Raw genomic sequence first — 13,348 nt, 5'->3', positions numbered from 1 at the left:
TCTCCGGTGTTTGTCACCCACTGTCCCCAGGTTGCCTCCTGAAAAGTGAATAAGGTGGGAGAGACAGCAAGTGGCCTCACTGGGTGTATGGGGGTCAGTGAGTTTTGTCACTCACTGGGTGTATGGGGGCCTCTGCTTGTCTTACGTCTCTCTGTGCAAGGACACCGCCAGCCACAGGGTACTTTGTGCCAGCAGTTACAGACCCCCTCCTGTCCCTTGGTAGCAATGGTTACTACGTTCCAAGTATGCTCTCTATGAACAGGGTCCCAGGGAAGGGCTGCCCCAGGCAGGTGGGCCCACCTACATTTCCAGGCCAGTACCTGAAAGTCAGCAATCTGCTCAGGCAGGCTAAGGTCAGTGTAGAAGCCAAGGTCTCTATAGATCTCTACAGGGTGTGCCCTGGGCCACCCTCAACACTTCAGTTTCTTCTAGAATCAGGAGCAAAACAACATGAATCAAGCTCACTGGTGGCTTTCATGTTAACTCCCCAAGGCAGGCGCTGGGCTGGTCCTCACAGGCAGGTGGAGGCACCTCAGAGGCTCCAGGTATGCCTCTGCCCCAGCCATGGCTGCTGCTGCTTGACTTCACCTGTCTGCCTATAAGGCGTTCCAGACTGACAGGGCGCTTGTCACCAGGGTTCACTGGGTACTGGACCGCCAAGGCCCAAATGCACGTCCTGCTTAGCTATACACAGGGAGGAATTGGCCCAGGCAAAACCGTATTGCAAGCATGGAGGCCCCCTGGGAGGGAAGCTGGACCACTTTCACTCTCCTGGTTGAGTGCTTCACTAACTCCCCACACTGACCTCCCACTCTGTACAATACATTCTTTTAAAATAAATTTATTTAAGTACAAAGTGAGTTGATAGGGAAAGAAAAGTAACCATCTGGTCATAGCTAGTACTCAGGAGGCCTGGACCACTGCAGCCACGGACAAGAGAGAGCCTCCTGGGTAGCTTCACTTTTGCCTCGTGGCAGGGCAAGGCTCAAGACCTGGAGGGATCGCCACAAAGCGACTTTACCTCTGCCTGAGCCTGCCACCTGGCTCCCAAGGCCTAGCAGGCACATGCTCACCCAAACAGGAGCTCCCCTAGGGCAGACCAGCAGGCGATAGGTGGGTAGCTGCAGTCACTCAGGATCCACAGGGCCCAGGCCTCACAGTGCAGCAGTGTACCAGGTCCCAGCTTAGAGCTGCAGGGGCTGTGCTGTCCAGCAGTTCAGCTGCAGCCTCAGGTATCACAGCTTCAGTCCTGCTGTCTGTGGGACAGGCTCCTCCCACTGTCCCCACTGTGTCCCCACTTCTGCCTCTTGTAGGGGGAGGGGGAGTCAGAATCGTGCCGGCAGCGCCCAGGCCTGGGACAAGGATAGCCAGACATTTAGAGAAAGGAGCTTGGGCAGGCAACCCCCTCACCCAGCCCCAGCCTGTTCCAGAAGCTCCAGGCCCTTTCTCAGGCCTACCAATCCTGGGTGCCCTACAGCCTCACTCAGGACTGCTCGGCTACCCCTCCAGCCCCAGGAGCCCCCTCTTCCTAAGCCAGGCTGGCCTGGGCCTACCGATCAGGAGAGGGAGATGAGGAGGCATCAGCCTCCTTCTGGTGCTCTTTGTCTTTCTTTTTCTTCTGTTTCTTGTGTTTTTTCTTCTTTTTCTTCTTTTCCTTCTTGCTCTTCTTGTGGCTCTCTGTACTGCAATGGGGAGGGACAGAAAGGGTCTCATCCCAACCCTGAGGATGGCAGACAGCTGACAGCAGCCAAGGCAGCTGTGGCACTGGTAGCCTGTGCTTATGTGGAACTGTGGAGCTTGTTTACTTAGTGAATGACTTAACACTGGCTACTCACCCAGTGCCTTTCCAGGTACTACACATTCTCACATTCTACATGACAGAAGATGCCATGATGGAGTATGCAAATACAGGACACCTACAGAGGCAGAAAGCTCCACTGTGCTGTGCCAATCTTGGGGTCTCACGGCCCCCTGTTCCACCTGCCACCAAGCTGGCCAGATCTTGACCCTGAGTGCTGCAGTCCTGCCTGCATCCCACCACACTGTCCCCTGCCCTGGACAACTGCTGTGATCTGATAGGGCCCAGGCTCCCTGGGTCTCACAGTGGATGGGCAGCTCAAGGCCTACCACAGCTATGCTCCCTGAGCCATGGCTTGCCTGGACTAGCCAAAAACAAACAAAAAAAACCTATTGGCAAAAAAAAAAGAACAAAAAACCTACTGGCCCTGGCTGCTTCCCTAGTTCCAGCCCCTGCAGTGAGCCACCTCCAAGCACTGTCCCCAGGGTCACAGGCCCTGCCCCCAGGGCAGGGCTTGGATGCAGCACCCCCAAGATACTTTCTAACAATGAATAGACAGGGGCTGGGGATTTAGCTCAGCGGCACAGCGCCTGCCTAGCAAGCACAAGGTCGTGAGTTCGGTTCCCGGTACCGGAAAAAAAACAAAACAAAACAAACCCCGCCCTCCAAAAAAGAACGAATAGACAGGTTCAGGAGCCTAAGTCAAGCACCCAGCCCCAGCTGTAGGGGCTCGGGCCTCCATCCAAGAAGGACCTTACCCCGACTCGGCCTGGTCTTCCGCGCGTGGCTTCTTCTTGGCCGTAGCTGTGGCGTTTCCTGGGCCACCCCTGTCCACGCGGTGGTGCTGAGAAATGAAAGTGCTGTGAGGGTGCGGGTCGGGCGGCGGCCTCTGGATCCCCAGGTCTCCCAGACCCCAGCCCAGGACCTGACACCGGCCCAGCGGAGGTTACCGTGAACACTGACAGACCCAACTTGGCGGCCTCCTTGTCTTCCCGGGACAGCGCCACGCGGCCGGCGGACCCACTGCGGGGACAGGATGGTGAGGACCGGACCTCCCCCGGCCCCGCCGCCCTCCCCGACTCTCCGCACCTGGCACTGCCCAGCCCCAGCAGCCGGTCCACGCCCTTCTCGGGGTCTCCGCCCTCCCGCTTGCAGATCTCCACAAAGTCCTGCAAGGACGAAGCGCACAGCGGGCTGGAGGTGAGCCGAGATGCCCCGGCCCGCCCCGCCCCCGGGGCCCGTCCGACTTGCCTCCTTGCTCAGGCCGGTAGGCTGCCTCCTCACGTTCTTGTAGCCGCTGCAGGAGCGGGAGAGAGCGTCAGGAGCCGGCGGCCTCCTTCTCCGCCCCGCGCCCCGCGCCCCGCGCCAGTGACACTCACAGCGCGGCCAACAGCGCCTCGCGCTCCGCCTCTCGCACGGCCGCCAACTCCTCCTCGCGGCTCGGGCCCGCGCACGGCGCGCGGCCTTTGGCGTACCAGGTGAGGTCGCGGCCCTTCTGCCAGCGCCCCACGGGCGCCATCAGCGAGTTGCCCAGGTAGTTCTCTCTCTGCTTGTCGGTCTTCACGTCCTCCCAATTGAACTGGTCCTGCCCACCGCGGACGCCACCGCGGCTGGAGCCGAACATGGCTCCGGGGCGGCGCGGGGGGACCAGCGCTCAGGACCCGCGTAGGAGCGGCCCGGCCCCGCCGCAGCTGGCGACGCACAGCGTGATGTCACGTCCGCGCCGCCGCGCGCGCCTGCGCACTGCGATGCAGAGCCGGGGCGTCACCTTTCCGGGCCTCCTTCTCGTAAAGCGGGTGCCGCACGTCTGCGCTGCAGCGCCCCCAGCACTCCCGCGGGCTGGTTCAGCGGCCGTGGCTCCGTGCGCTTGCGCCTCACACTCACCCAGCTCTGAGCGCCGGTGCTTTGCCTTCCTCCGCTGGCGGGAGGGTCCGGGTTCACGTGCGCCTGCGCAGTACATTACCCACCGTGGGGCCTACAGAATCTGGATCTTGACCCGCGAGACTGCTCACTGGGCCCTCTCAACTCCCATCCTGTGCCCCATCCCGTCCGATCCTCCTGGTAGAGCGCACCTGGCAGGCAAAGGCGTGGAGGGTGCTGTCCGATGGTCACGCTTCCACAGCGCCCCTTACTGGAATTGTGCCGCGTACACTGCCCCGGGAACTGAGGCGCCCAGCAAGCAATGTGGCTGACTGGTCACCGTGGGCGATCAGGGACGAGTGCTGTGTCCCCAGGAAAGTAGGCAATGCCAAAGAACCCGCGCCAGTGCTGCCGTCCTGTGTTTTGCCGCACTGACTGAACACAGGGTATTTGTATTGAGCTATATCCGCCGCTCTTGTTTTTTGATAGTCTCCCTAAATTGCACAGGATGGGCTCGAAGTCAGTCAGGGTCCTCCAGCCTCAGCCTCCCAAAGTGATCACAGATGTGTGCCACTACGCCCACCTTTGTCTTTTTTTTTTTTTTTTGCCGGGAATTGAATTCACGACCTTGCACTTGCCAGGCAAGCGCTGTGCCACTGAGCTAAATCCCCACCCCTTCTGCCTGTCTTTTAGTTTGCTGCTGAGACAAAATACAGCTAGGGTTGGAGGGGAGTGAAACGATGGACAGGCCCCTCCTGGCATCAAGTAGAGGAAGTCACAGGAGATCGGTCAGTCAGGGCGCCAAGAAGTAGAGCCTGGCACAAAAGCAAATAAGACGACCGTAGCGAAGCCCCGCCGAGGAGGCCCTGCCTCTTTGCCCAGGAGCAATAGGTTGGTGTTCTGCAAAGTGGTTAGTGATAGCCACCCAGTGGGGCTGGCGCTGGGACGGTGCTTTGCTGTTAAAGAACACACTTAGTAATGTTTTGTCCTCCCAGGCGACACAAAAATAGTTCCTTGAAGACGAGCCTGATGTGATCAAGTAGTGCTTTTCAAACTACTGACTCTTAACTGTCAGCCAACCATCAGGATCCAGAGGAAAACAAGCTAGTGCATTAAGGGCGTGCACGGTTTATGCATTATCCAACAACGCATCTCCATAAACAGCAGCCCACACTTACCGCCAGGGTTGGGTACATCAGGCAGCCTGGAGCCCCCAGTCCTGCATGGACTGTATCCCTGAAATTCAAGGTTGAAACCCCCCACCTCCCATGATGCCACTGCGAAGTGGGGCTCTGAGAGAGCATGAAGTGTGGGGTGCAGCCTCACAAAGGCTATGGCCTTACAGGTGAATCCCCAAGCTCTCTCGCCCTGTGTCTGCTAACCAAGAGCACAAGGAAATGCTGCCAGGGCCTGAGACTCCTGGGCACTAATAAAAGTTGCCCAAACTCCAGAAGAAACTGGCCCTATCCTGAGCCACATTCTTCCCACCTTCCTGTAAACTGCACCCCGTCCGTGTCTGCAGACACCCTGAGGTGGAGCACCCTGCTTGCTCTGTTGTGAGGCTCACTGCAGCCCTCTGCAGTCAGTCCTCTAGGAAATGCTTGGGCTGATCACTTTTCTTTTAGGGATCCCAACAAGCCCTACCCTGGGAAAATGTGGGCCACTCCTGTGAACTACTCTGCCACTGCTTTGGGGCAATGCCAGCTGCGGGTTCAGCAGGACAAATCACATCCAGAGTGATGAGAAATTGTTGTTTATAAATTACCTAGGCTGTGGTACTTTTTTCTTTCCCTACAGTAGTGGGATCAAACTCAGGAGTGGTCCACCACTGAGCTATCCCCAGGACTTGTTTTGGAAATGGTCTTGTTAAGTTGTCCAGGTGGGCTGTGAACTTGAGTTCCTTGTGCTTACAGGCTAGCTTTTTAGAAAATGGCTTGTGAAGGGAGAAGTGGGGGTGCCAACTGCAGACCACAACCTGAAAGGTCTCTGCACCCAAGAACATCTGACTCCTGTGTCCTGTCCCCGCCCCTGCCATGGCATTTGCTTGGTGCCCTGGAGGCCTGCCTGGCTCTAAGCTGGCGTTTCTCAGAGATGAGGACCTGTAGTCTGGGGCACACATGTAAAGGAAGACACTGAAATGAGACATCAGGAATGTACCATTTACAGGAGATCACCCTCTGTCCACACAATGTCCCTAAACAACTTTAAGCCACAACTACTTCTTGGTCTTGGCCCAAAACCGTCTGTAACGCTCAGCATCAAAGTCATCAGTGAGCTCTGGCTCCTCCTCTTTCTTGTGTCGGAGCTGGGCCTCACGCTTCCGGAGTCTGGCCCGGCGCTCCTCGGGGGACAGGGTGTCCAGGTCCAGGGGCATCTGTGAGGAGAGGCCAAGGTGTGACACAGCTCACGGAACAGCAGAACTACCATGATGACTCCCTGGGCCTTGCCCTCATCTAATGGCTTTCATCCTATGCTCCTTTAATTTTTTTTTTTTTTTACAGATCCTGTTGTAGTAAGAGAAATTTTTTCTAGTTCTTTTCTCCAGAATTAGTTTTTTCAAAACACTGATCATTCTGTCTGATTTTGGCACTTGGAAGGAGTTACAGGTGGAAACCCTGCTCCCCTCCAATAAGCTGCTCCCCTCTGCCTGCAGTCAGCTACCTGGAGCCCAAGTCCAGTGGCTGTGAGCCCTGCCACCATGACTCAGCCTCCCCCAGGGAGCCCCCAGCAAGGGACACTTACTGCCAGCATGCGCCTTGGCTCCCGGTATCGGATGTGAATGGTGGAGCCGTCCTGCTTGACAAGCAGCACTGGGTAGAGGCGTGCATAGGCCTGTCGGTGCAGGCGAGTGAGTGCAGCCCTGGTGCTGTCTGCCCAGCTAGAAGAAGTGTGCAGGCAGCGGGGTCTGGATGCAGCTGCTTTCACAATGCTCTGCTGTAGCAAGCTACAGAGAACAGGTACCAATCAGTGGAGGGCGCTGAAACAGAGCGCCCCTACATGGCCAGGTCGGCCCACCACCATCTGGCACGATGATCCACAGGTGGGGTCCATGAGGGGCTGCAGCTCATGGCAAAGTAGCTCTGGCCCCACAACCAGAAGAGGCCACAGTGGGTGACCAATGGCACAACTCCCCTAGCACTGAGGACAAGAGAGGACAGCCTTGTCTTGGTGAGAGAGTTCTCTGAGTGGGCTTGATAAGGGTCCTGCAGGGCTGGGAGTCCACTTACCTAAGGAGGCTGCCCACAGCTGCCATTCTCCCTTAGGTCCCTGGTCTCTTGCTGTGCGACCTGCTAGGCAAGGAGAGAAGAGCTCTCTTTTCTTCTTAAAGTTTTTTCTCATTTAATTCATCCTCCTGAAATCCTGACCAAAGCAAGTGCGACTCAAATATATCAAGTATCTCTGACACACAGCGCAGTCCCTTACCTGGGGATTCCAAAGTCCACAGATCCTCAGATACAGTGGTGTAGAACAGTATCTGCATAGAACCTGTGCTCATACTCTCACACACTTTAAATGCGGTGGAGAATTATCATGCCTGCTTACAAAAGGGTGAGCCAAGGGCCGCCTTTCGTATGCCCCAATTCTCAAAGGAGTCTGCGCGTTGGCGTCCGAGGCCTCCACGGGACCCTACTGCAAGAGCTTGGCTCTGGTGGCCCGAGTCTGACCAAGGAGGGGATCCGCAGGCGTCGTCGTCCGGCTGGCCCATGTTCTTGCCCAAGACCTCCCGCCCCCGACGCCGCAGAAATACCGGCTCAGGGCCGGCTCGTGGCAAGCGAACCCACGCAGCCCTGCACCTGCCTCCTCCCACCGGCCCCACGCAGCCGCACACCTCCCCCGACCTGTCTCCCACGCGAACGCGACAACAGCTTAAGGCCTCAACTAGGTCCGGAGGCGCGAACGTACCAACACTCACAGCGCAGGCTGCGACCCCAGCCCAGGCAGCGGCCGCGCACAAGTCAGCTCAACAGCTGGCGCTGCGTCGCGCGGCGCTGACGTCCTCAGGGGCGACGACGGTAAGCAATGACGTACACGTGAGGGCGGGGCGGCGCGGCTCAAGGCCCGGTGGGCGGAGCCGGGGGGCGCGGTGGGGACCCGGCGAGGGGATATCCGAGTAGCAAGGCCCGGAGCGTGGCGGAGTGGAGTCACGGACCGGGCCGACGCGGCGGACACGTGTAACGAAGGGGTGGAGCAAAAGCGGAGTGGGCGGGCCCGGGGCGAGGCTGCGGCGAAGGCGGGGCAGGGCCGGCCCAGGGCGACGGACGCCGCTCGCTGCGACGGACGCAGCCGGGCGCGGCTGGGTGAGGGACGGGGGCCGAGGCCGACGTTTCCCTGTCCCTGCGGGTCGGGCGGTCGCGCCTCCCGCGGGCTTGTCAGGGAAGCGGCGCGGGCCGTTAGCCAGAGCTTGGAGACCGAGGCATCTGAAAGAAGGCGTCCTGCGCTGCTCCGGCCGGAACCGGAAGCGCCCTCGGGGTCTCCTGCAGCAGCGGGCCAGGAACCGGAGAGTCTGGGCCGAGCCAGGCGCAGCTTTGGGTCTCGTGGGGCGAGACAGCTTTAGGAACCGGAGGCTGGCCCACGAGGAAGAAAGGCAGCTGCTCTGGACAGTAGACTGCGGTGTGCCTTGGTGCCAGCCCTGCGGTCTTGAGCGAGGGTTGCAGCGTCCGTTTAGGAACGTGGAGCACCGTGGTTTTGTTGGTTTGGCCCGGTTAACTGTCTGGCGCCTCATATTTCCTATCTTCCATCCCCTGGCCTTATAACTAAACTTAGGACATCTTGGGATTTTCTTTTCCCATTTGCAAGCACAGCTCAGTCGCTTCTGTGAAGCCCCTCTCCTGAGGGCAGCCAGACCAATGAGGACCGCGGATCCCCCGCTATGTCCGTCCCCTCTATAGGGTGCTATTTCTTTTAAAACAGCTTGCTCGGCTTTTCCTCCAACAGAGCTATTGGCGAGCCTCCCAGGTAACAACTGAGAAATCATAACCGTGATAGGCCAATCAAGTCCAGAGACAAGGTGTTGACGCAAGGAAAGTGATTTTGTGTGTATGTATGTTTTTATTATTATTATATTTGTGTGTGTGACAGGGTCTCCCTATGCAGTTCAGGCCAGCCTAACACCTTAACTGGCAACTGTTTGAGCAAGCATCCCGGGACTTTGTACAGGTCACGCCTACTCCCCCTGCCAATTTGCCACACTCTGATCTCCTGCCTCAGTCAGTCTTCTCCCTGTGGTGATTTCTGATTGTCACATGGAAGTCCCCTTTTCAGCCTTTAAGTGAGCCCCTTGCCTGCCCCCTGGTATACACCTGTGGTCACCATGGCACACGTCTCAGCTGGGGATTCCCTTGCTGTCCTGAATAAACTGTTTAGAGAGCTGGTCTCTGCTGCTCATTTTTCTTGGCACCAAGCAGACATGCTTTTTGGGCTGAACTTGAGGACCATGTGTAGCACCTCCCTCAGCTGCTCCCCTGGCTATCCAGCCCTCCCGGCCCAGCTCCAGCTTCCCCCGAGCCTTTTTCCAGGGACATTGTCCTTTCTGGTAAGTATCTGGGTTTCATATTTGGCTGCTTACATACAATTTAGACCTTTCTTTTTCTGTTTTCACTATTTATAAACATCTTTTGAAGGCTAAATAGTGTTACCATAATGCCAGGGTCATGTCCCATGGTAATGAAGAAGGAAACCACAGATGGAGGAGGTAGAGTGCAAGCAAATGTACTTAAAAGATATAAAGGCAGCCAGGCATGGTCGAGCATGCCTGTAATCCCAGCACTTGAGAGGCTGAGGCAGGAGGATCACTGTGAGTTGAAGGCCACCCTGGGCTACATAATGTGTTCAAGGCCAGTCTGAACTACAGAGCAAAACCGTCTCAACCCCGCTTGCCAAAAGATAAAAAGGCTAGGAAGTAAAACTGCTATCCAGGAGTGGTTCTGAGAAGGATCCCTGCATGGGTTTTCTGTCTAGGCATTTTTAAGAGGTTTAGAAGAGAGCTTGAGCCCTTGTGTAGGCAGTGTAATCTTTACCTTATTAGGGTCCAGTCTACACAGTGTTCAGATAGTGCTCATGCAGGCCCCACGCACCCTTGAGCCAGTGACTGACCTGACCATCCTCTGGGGAGGTCCCAGACAGCCAAAGGACACCTAGCAGATGTTTCTGTAAGATCTCTGGAAGGCTGCGACTCAGCAGACTCTGTTTTGGGCTTCCCAACTGCATTTTAGGGACATTGTTCTTACTGCCTTATAGAACCCTAACTCCTGTTTCACTAATCCACTTACAGTGGCATGGGTGGTAATGCAGGTCATGTAGATGAGGGGCTCCAGGCACTCCCGGCCGCACTGTGAGTGACTGTGGCTCCACGGGGAGGATAAGTGGCCACTGCCAGTCTCAAGAAAATGAGCCTGTGACAAAGGCCTCTTGGTCATGGTAGGACAGTGAGGGGAAAGGCCACACCAGGCCAAACCAATACCTGGGAAAGATATTTCATAAAGCATAACATGTTGCCACCACCCTTGTTTCCTTTTGCTCAAAGGGATTCCCCAAATTCCCAGGTGTGCTGAGCGCCCCTCCTCACGGCCCCCAAGCATGCACTTTACTTTGCAGTGCTGGGATAAACCTAGGACCTTATACATGCTAGGGGAGCACTCTACCACAGAACCAGGACCCCAGCCCTTGGGCTTGGTCTTAAATTGATGGGTGAATTACACCCAGGGTTATTTAGAGCTTGGTGGTGTGTTGGGGGTAGTTCAAACTCCCCAAGCTCATTTTCTTGGAAATTCCATGCTGTTTCACATCATGGTTAAATCAGTTTACATTTATATCTACTAGGTATGAGTTCTCTTTTTTCTGTATTCAGAATATAAAACTTCTCTGAGAAAATTTCAGTTTATAAAGAGTAAGACATTTAGAGCCAGGTGTTGCTGGGCATGGTGGCGCATGCATGTAATCCCAGCACTTGGGAGGCTGAGGCAGGAGGATTGTTGTGAGTTTGAGACCAGCCTAGGCTACAAAGTGAGCTCAAGGCCAGCCTGAACTGCATAGCAAGACCCTGTCTCAAAAAGACAAAAAAAAAAAAAAAAAAAAAAAAAAAAAGGAGCCAGGTGTTGTACATAGCTGTAACCCCAGCACTGTGGGAGGCTGAGCAGGAGGATTGTGAATTTGAGCCCAGCCTGTGCAATTTAGTGACGTAGACTCTGTCTTCAAAACAAAAGAAATTGAAAGGGCTGGAGATTTAGCTCAGTGCAGAGGCTCTAGGTTCAATTTCCAGTATTGAAAAGGGGAAAAAATGTAAGATATTTACACTAACTTATTTCAGAAAATGAACTATACTTAGACTCAGACCAGATCCAAGATGTCTTATAATTCCTGAATCCCAATTTAAACTTTAACTCTGTGCTTTTTTTGGCCTGGTACTGCTGTGCTTGGCATTCTCCTCTGGTCCACCCTCCCACAGAGCACCACCCATCTGACTATGCCATTGGAAGATTCTAAAGATGGAGCTTTTGTTAAGCTGAAGAAACAACTATTAAATCCCTCAGTTTAGGACACCATAACTGTCAAGTCTCCATTTTCCCTTTGTACCTGAAAAGGAAGGAGATGTACTTGGGAGTCCAGTTCTCAATGTGGATCCAACAGCTGGAGCCAGATGCCTGTGGGCATCTCTTAGTCCAGGGGTTGTCTGAACTTCGGCCTTCTTGTCAGTCAAATCTCCCAAGAACTCATGCTGGGACCTCCCTGATATTTCTGTGCTCCACACTCTGGACACACTTCTGAATTCCTACCACTCCAGCACCTTTCTGGCCACCTCCTCTGGTGGGGTCCCTGCTTAAATGCACTCCCCAGGACGCTGGCTGAAATCATCACAGTCCTGTGCAAACTGCCCCCCCCCCTTCTCTTCAGTGAGACCTCAATGACTCCACATAACTCTTGGCTGCTTAGCAGATGTCTGCAGCCTCCCTCTGCCAGGGCACACACTAGAGGAGGAGGCTGGCATTGCCTGTAGGCTCACAGTCTCAGGCCTGCAGGGGTAGGGAGCAGCCCTTGGCCACTGTGCTGGGGATTCTGCCAACATGTCTGCAGATGGTGAGGTTCCCTCCTTACCAGTGCAGGGATCACTTATCTTTTTTTTTTTGGTACCAGGGAGTTGAACTCAGGACCTTGTGCTTGCCAGGCAGGGGCTTGTACTGCTGAGCTATATCCCATGGGATCACTTACCTTGAAGATGCCCCCCAAGCCCTATAAAAATACCCAGCTCCAGCTCATTATGTGCCTCTCTCGCGGGCCTATGTTCTATTTCTTTGAATGTGTTCATTTAAATTTCTACCTAATAAATCCTTTTCTGTTTCCTACCATGTCCTGAAAATTCTTTCTGAGTTAGGAGTCAGCAAACCTGCAATTTAATTCTATGGGTATGGTAGTTTTAGCTTCTTTGCACCCCCTTTGGAAACCTAGGGCCCTGTCAGATGACAGGCCCAGACGTCTTAAAAATGTCCACAGACGAACCTAGTTGATAAGGTAAAGGGAAGCAGTCTGACCTTAAAATGAGGAAACGGATTCAATTCAAGCAATGTTTTAGGTAAACATCTCACATCTATCTTGATGGGTACGTCCAAGATCATATATCTGTACCTATCTATCCCCAACCCCAGATCATAGTGCATTTCTCTCAAGTGCCTGCACTATCTTCTCCTGAATTGTACTTCAACTCTGCCTGATAAATCTGCCTATACCTCTCACTAACATGTCCTGAAGTTCTTTTTCTGTGACAAGATTCAGTGAACCTAATCCACATGGGACAGGGAGGGTTTTGGGTTGGGCAGAGTGAGGTCCCCATATGCTGCTTGGACCTGATCTAATGACATACCTGTTATTACAGTGTAGCCCTGTATACTGCTTTTTAGTCTTTATTACCTATCTGTAGACTGGATTGGATCCTGAATTCTAATTTCCTCCAACATGTGGCCAAGAACTCTCCAAGTAAGAACAAGAACTGCTTTCCTGAAGCCCTATAAGCTGAAACTGGACAACTCAATGTAAGTTACAGGGACAAGTGTCATATCTAAAGTGTGGGCCAAACAGAACTTACCAAACCACTTGATGCCATAAGCAGAGACAAACTCAGGCAGAAGCTGGGTGTGGTGGTGGTGGCACATGCCTGTAATCCCAGCACTTGAGAAGCTGAAGCAGGAGGATCGCCACCAGCTCAAGGCCAGCCTGGACTACATAGAGAGTCCATTTACAACAAAAAACCGTACACCCAGCTGAAAAGTTGATAACCTCACATTAGATGGCTCACCCCAGGGCCTAGGAACAGAACTAGATTCTTGTGCCTCTTAATTTGCCCTTGCTCCTATCTGTCCTTTTCACTTGGCAGGAGAACACTGCAGTTAAAACTTCAGTCTCTTCTGCAGGTTGCTTGAACTGGGTAAGCATCACACTTTTCTTTAGTAGCCCTTGCAAAAAAGCAACTTGATTTTAACCTGTCCGTTATTTTCCTATTTTCTGTGTCCTTTGTCCCTACCTTACAGATCCCACTGTTTTGCTACTGCACACGGTGGGGCTATCCTTCCATACTGTAGGATGGAGGCTGCCCAATTCATGAACCGAAGGGCCCAATCTATCTGTTACTGGATGAGGATCTTGTCCAGGTTCTTGATGTCCTGAGCAGGACACAGAGAATTAGCAAAATCAAAATGTTAT

The 13,348-nt window shown here is 54.3% G+C and overlaps 2 protein-coding genes and 1 long non-coding RNA gene across 5 annotated transcripts; 1 reads left to right on the top strand and 2 right to left on the bottom strand.

Moving 5' to 3' along the window:
* Nucleotides 1–825: 825 nt before the first annotated feature.
* On the bottom strand, nt 826–3,511 carry LOC102015579 (chromosome unknown open reading frame, human C1orf35). The gene is made up of 7 exons (XM_005414241.1): nt 3,178–3,511; nt 3,050–3,095; nt 2,888–2,967; nt 2,749–2,821; nt 2,557–2,642; nt 1,554–1,682; nt 826–1,352 (listed from the first exon to the last, which is right to left on the bottom strand). The coding sequence occupies exons 1-7, from the start codon at nt 3,420–3,422 to the stop codon at nt 1,244–1,246; spliced, it is 768 nt and encodes a 255-aa protein (XP_005414298.1). The 5' UTR covers nt 3,423–3,511; the 3' UTR covers nt 826–1,243.
* Nucleotides 3,512–5,796: 2,285 nt separating this feature from the next.
* Nucleotides 5,797–7,679, bottom strand: Mrpl55 (mitochondrial ribosomal protein L55). 3 transcript variants are annotated; one of them, XM_013509745.1, is made up of 4 exons: nt 7,562–7,679; nt 6,886–7,018; nt 6,401–6,602; nt 5,797–6,032 (listed from the first exon to the last, which is right to left on the bottom strand). In XM_013509745.1, exons 2-4 carry the CDS (start codon nt 6,909–6,911, stop codon nt 5,874–5,876), a joined length of 387 nt encoding a protein of 128 aa, XP_013365199.1. In that variant the 5' UTR covers nt 6,912–7,018; nt 7,562–7,679; the 3' UTR covers nt 5,797–5,873. The 3 variants fall into 3 exon arrangements, with proteins under 3 accessions (XP_013365199.1, XP_005414294.1, XP_005414293.1); XM_005414237.2 differs by having other exon boundaries at nt 6,886–6,948; nt 7,562–7,678; XM_005414236.2 differs by having other exon boundaries at nt 6,886–6,945; nt 7,562–7,677.
* Nucleotides 7,680–8,077: 398 nt separating this feature from the next.
* On the top strand, nt 8,078–13,348 carry LOC106147556. Its single transcript, XR_001232488.1, has 3 exons — nt 8,078–9,191; nt 12,616–12,681; nt 13,023–13,348. It is a non-coding gene; the product is annotated as an uncharacterized LOC106147556 (long non-coding RNA).

This window comes from Chinchilla lanigera, unplaced genomic scaffold (assembly GCF_000276665.1).
Source record: "Chinchilla lanigera isolate Chin_1 unplaced genomic scaffold, ChiLan1.0 scaffold00180, whole genome shotgun sequence".
Lineage (NCBI taxonomy): Eukaryota > Metazoa > Chordata > Mammalia > Rodentia > Chinchillidae > Chinchilla > Chinchilla lanigera.
This window is presented reverse-complemented; position numbering and strand designations above follow the sequence as displayed.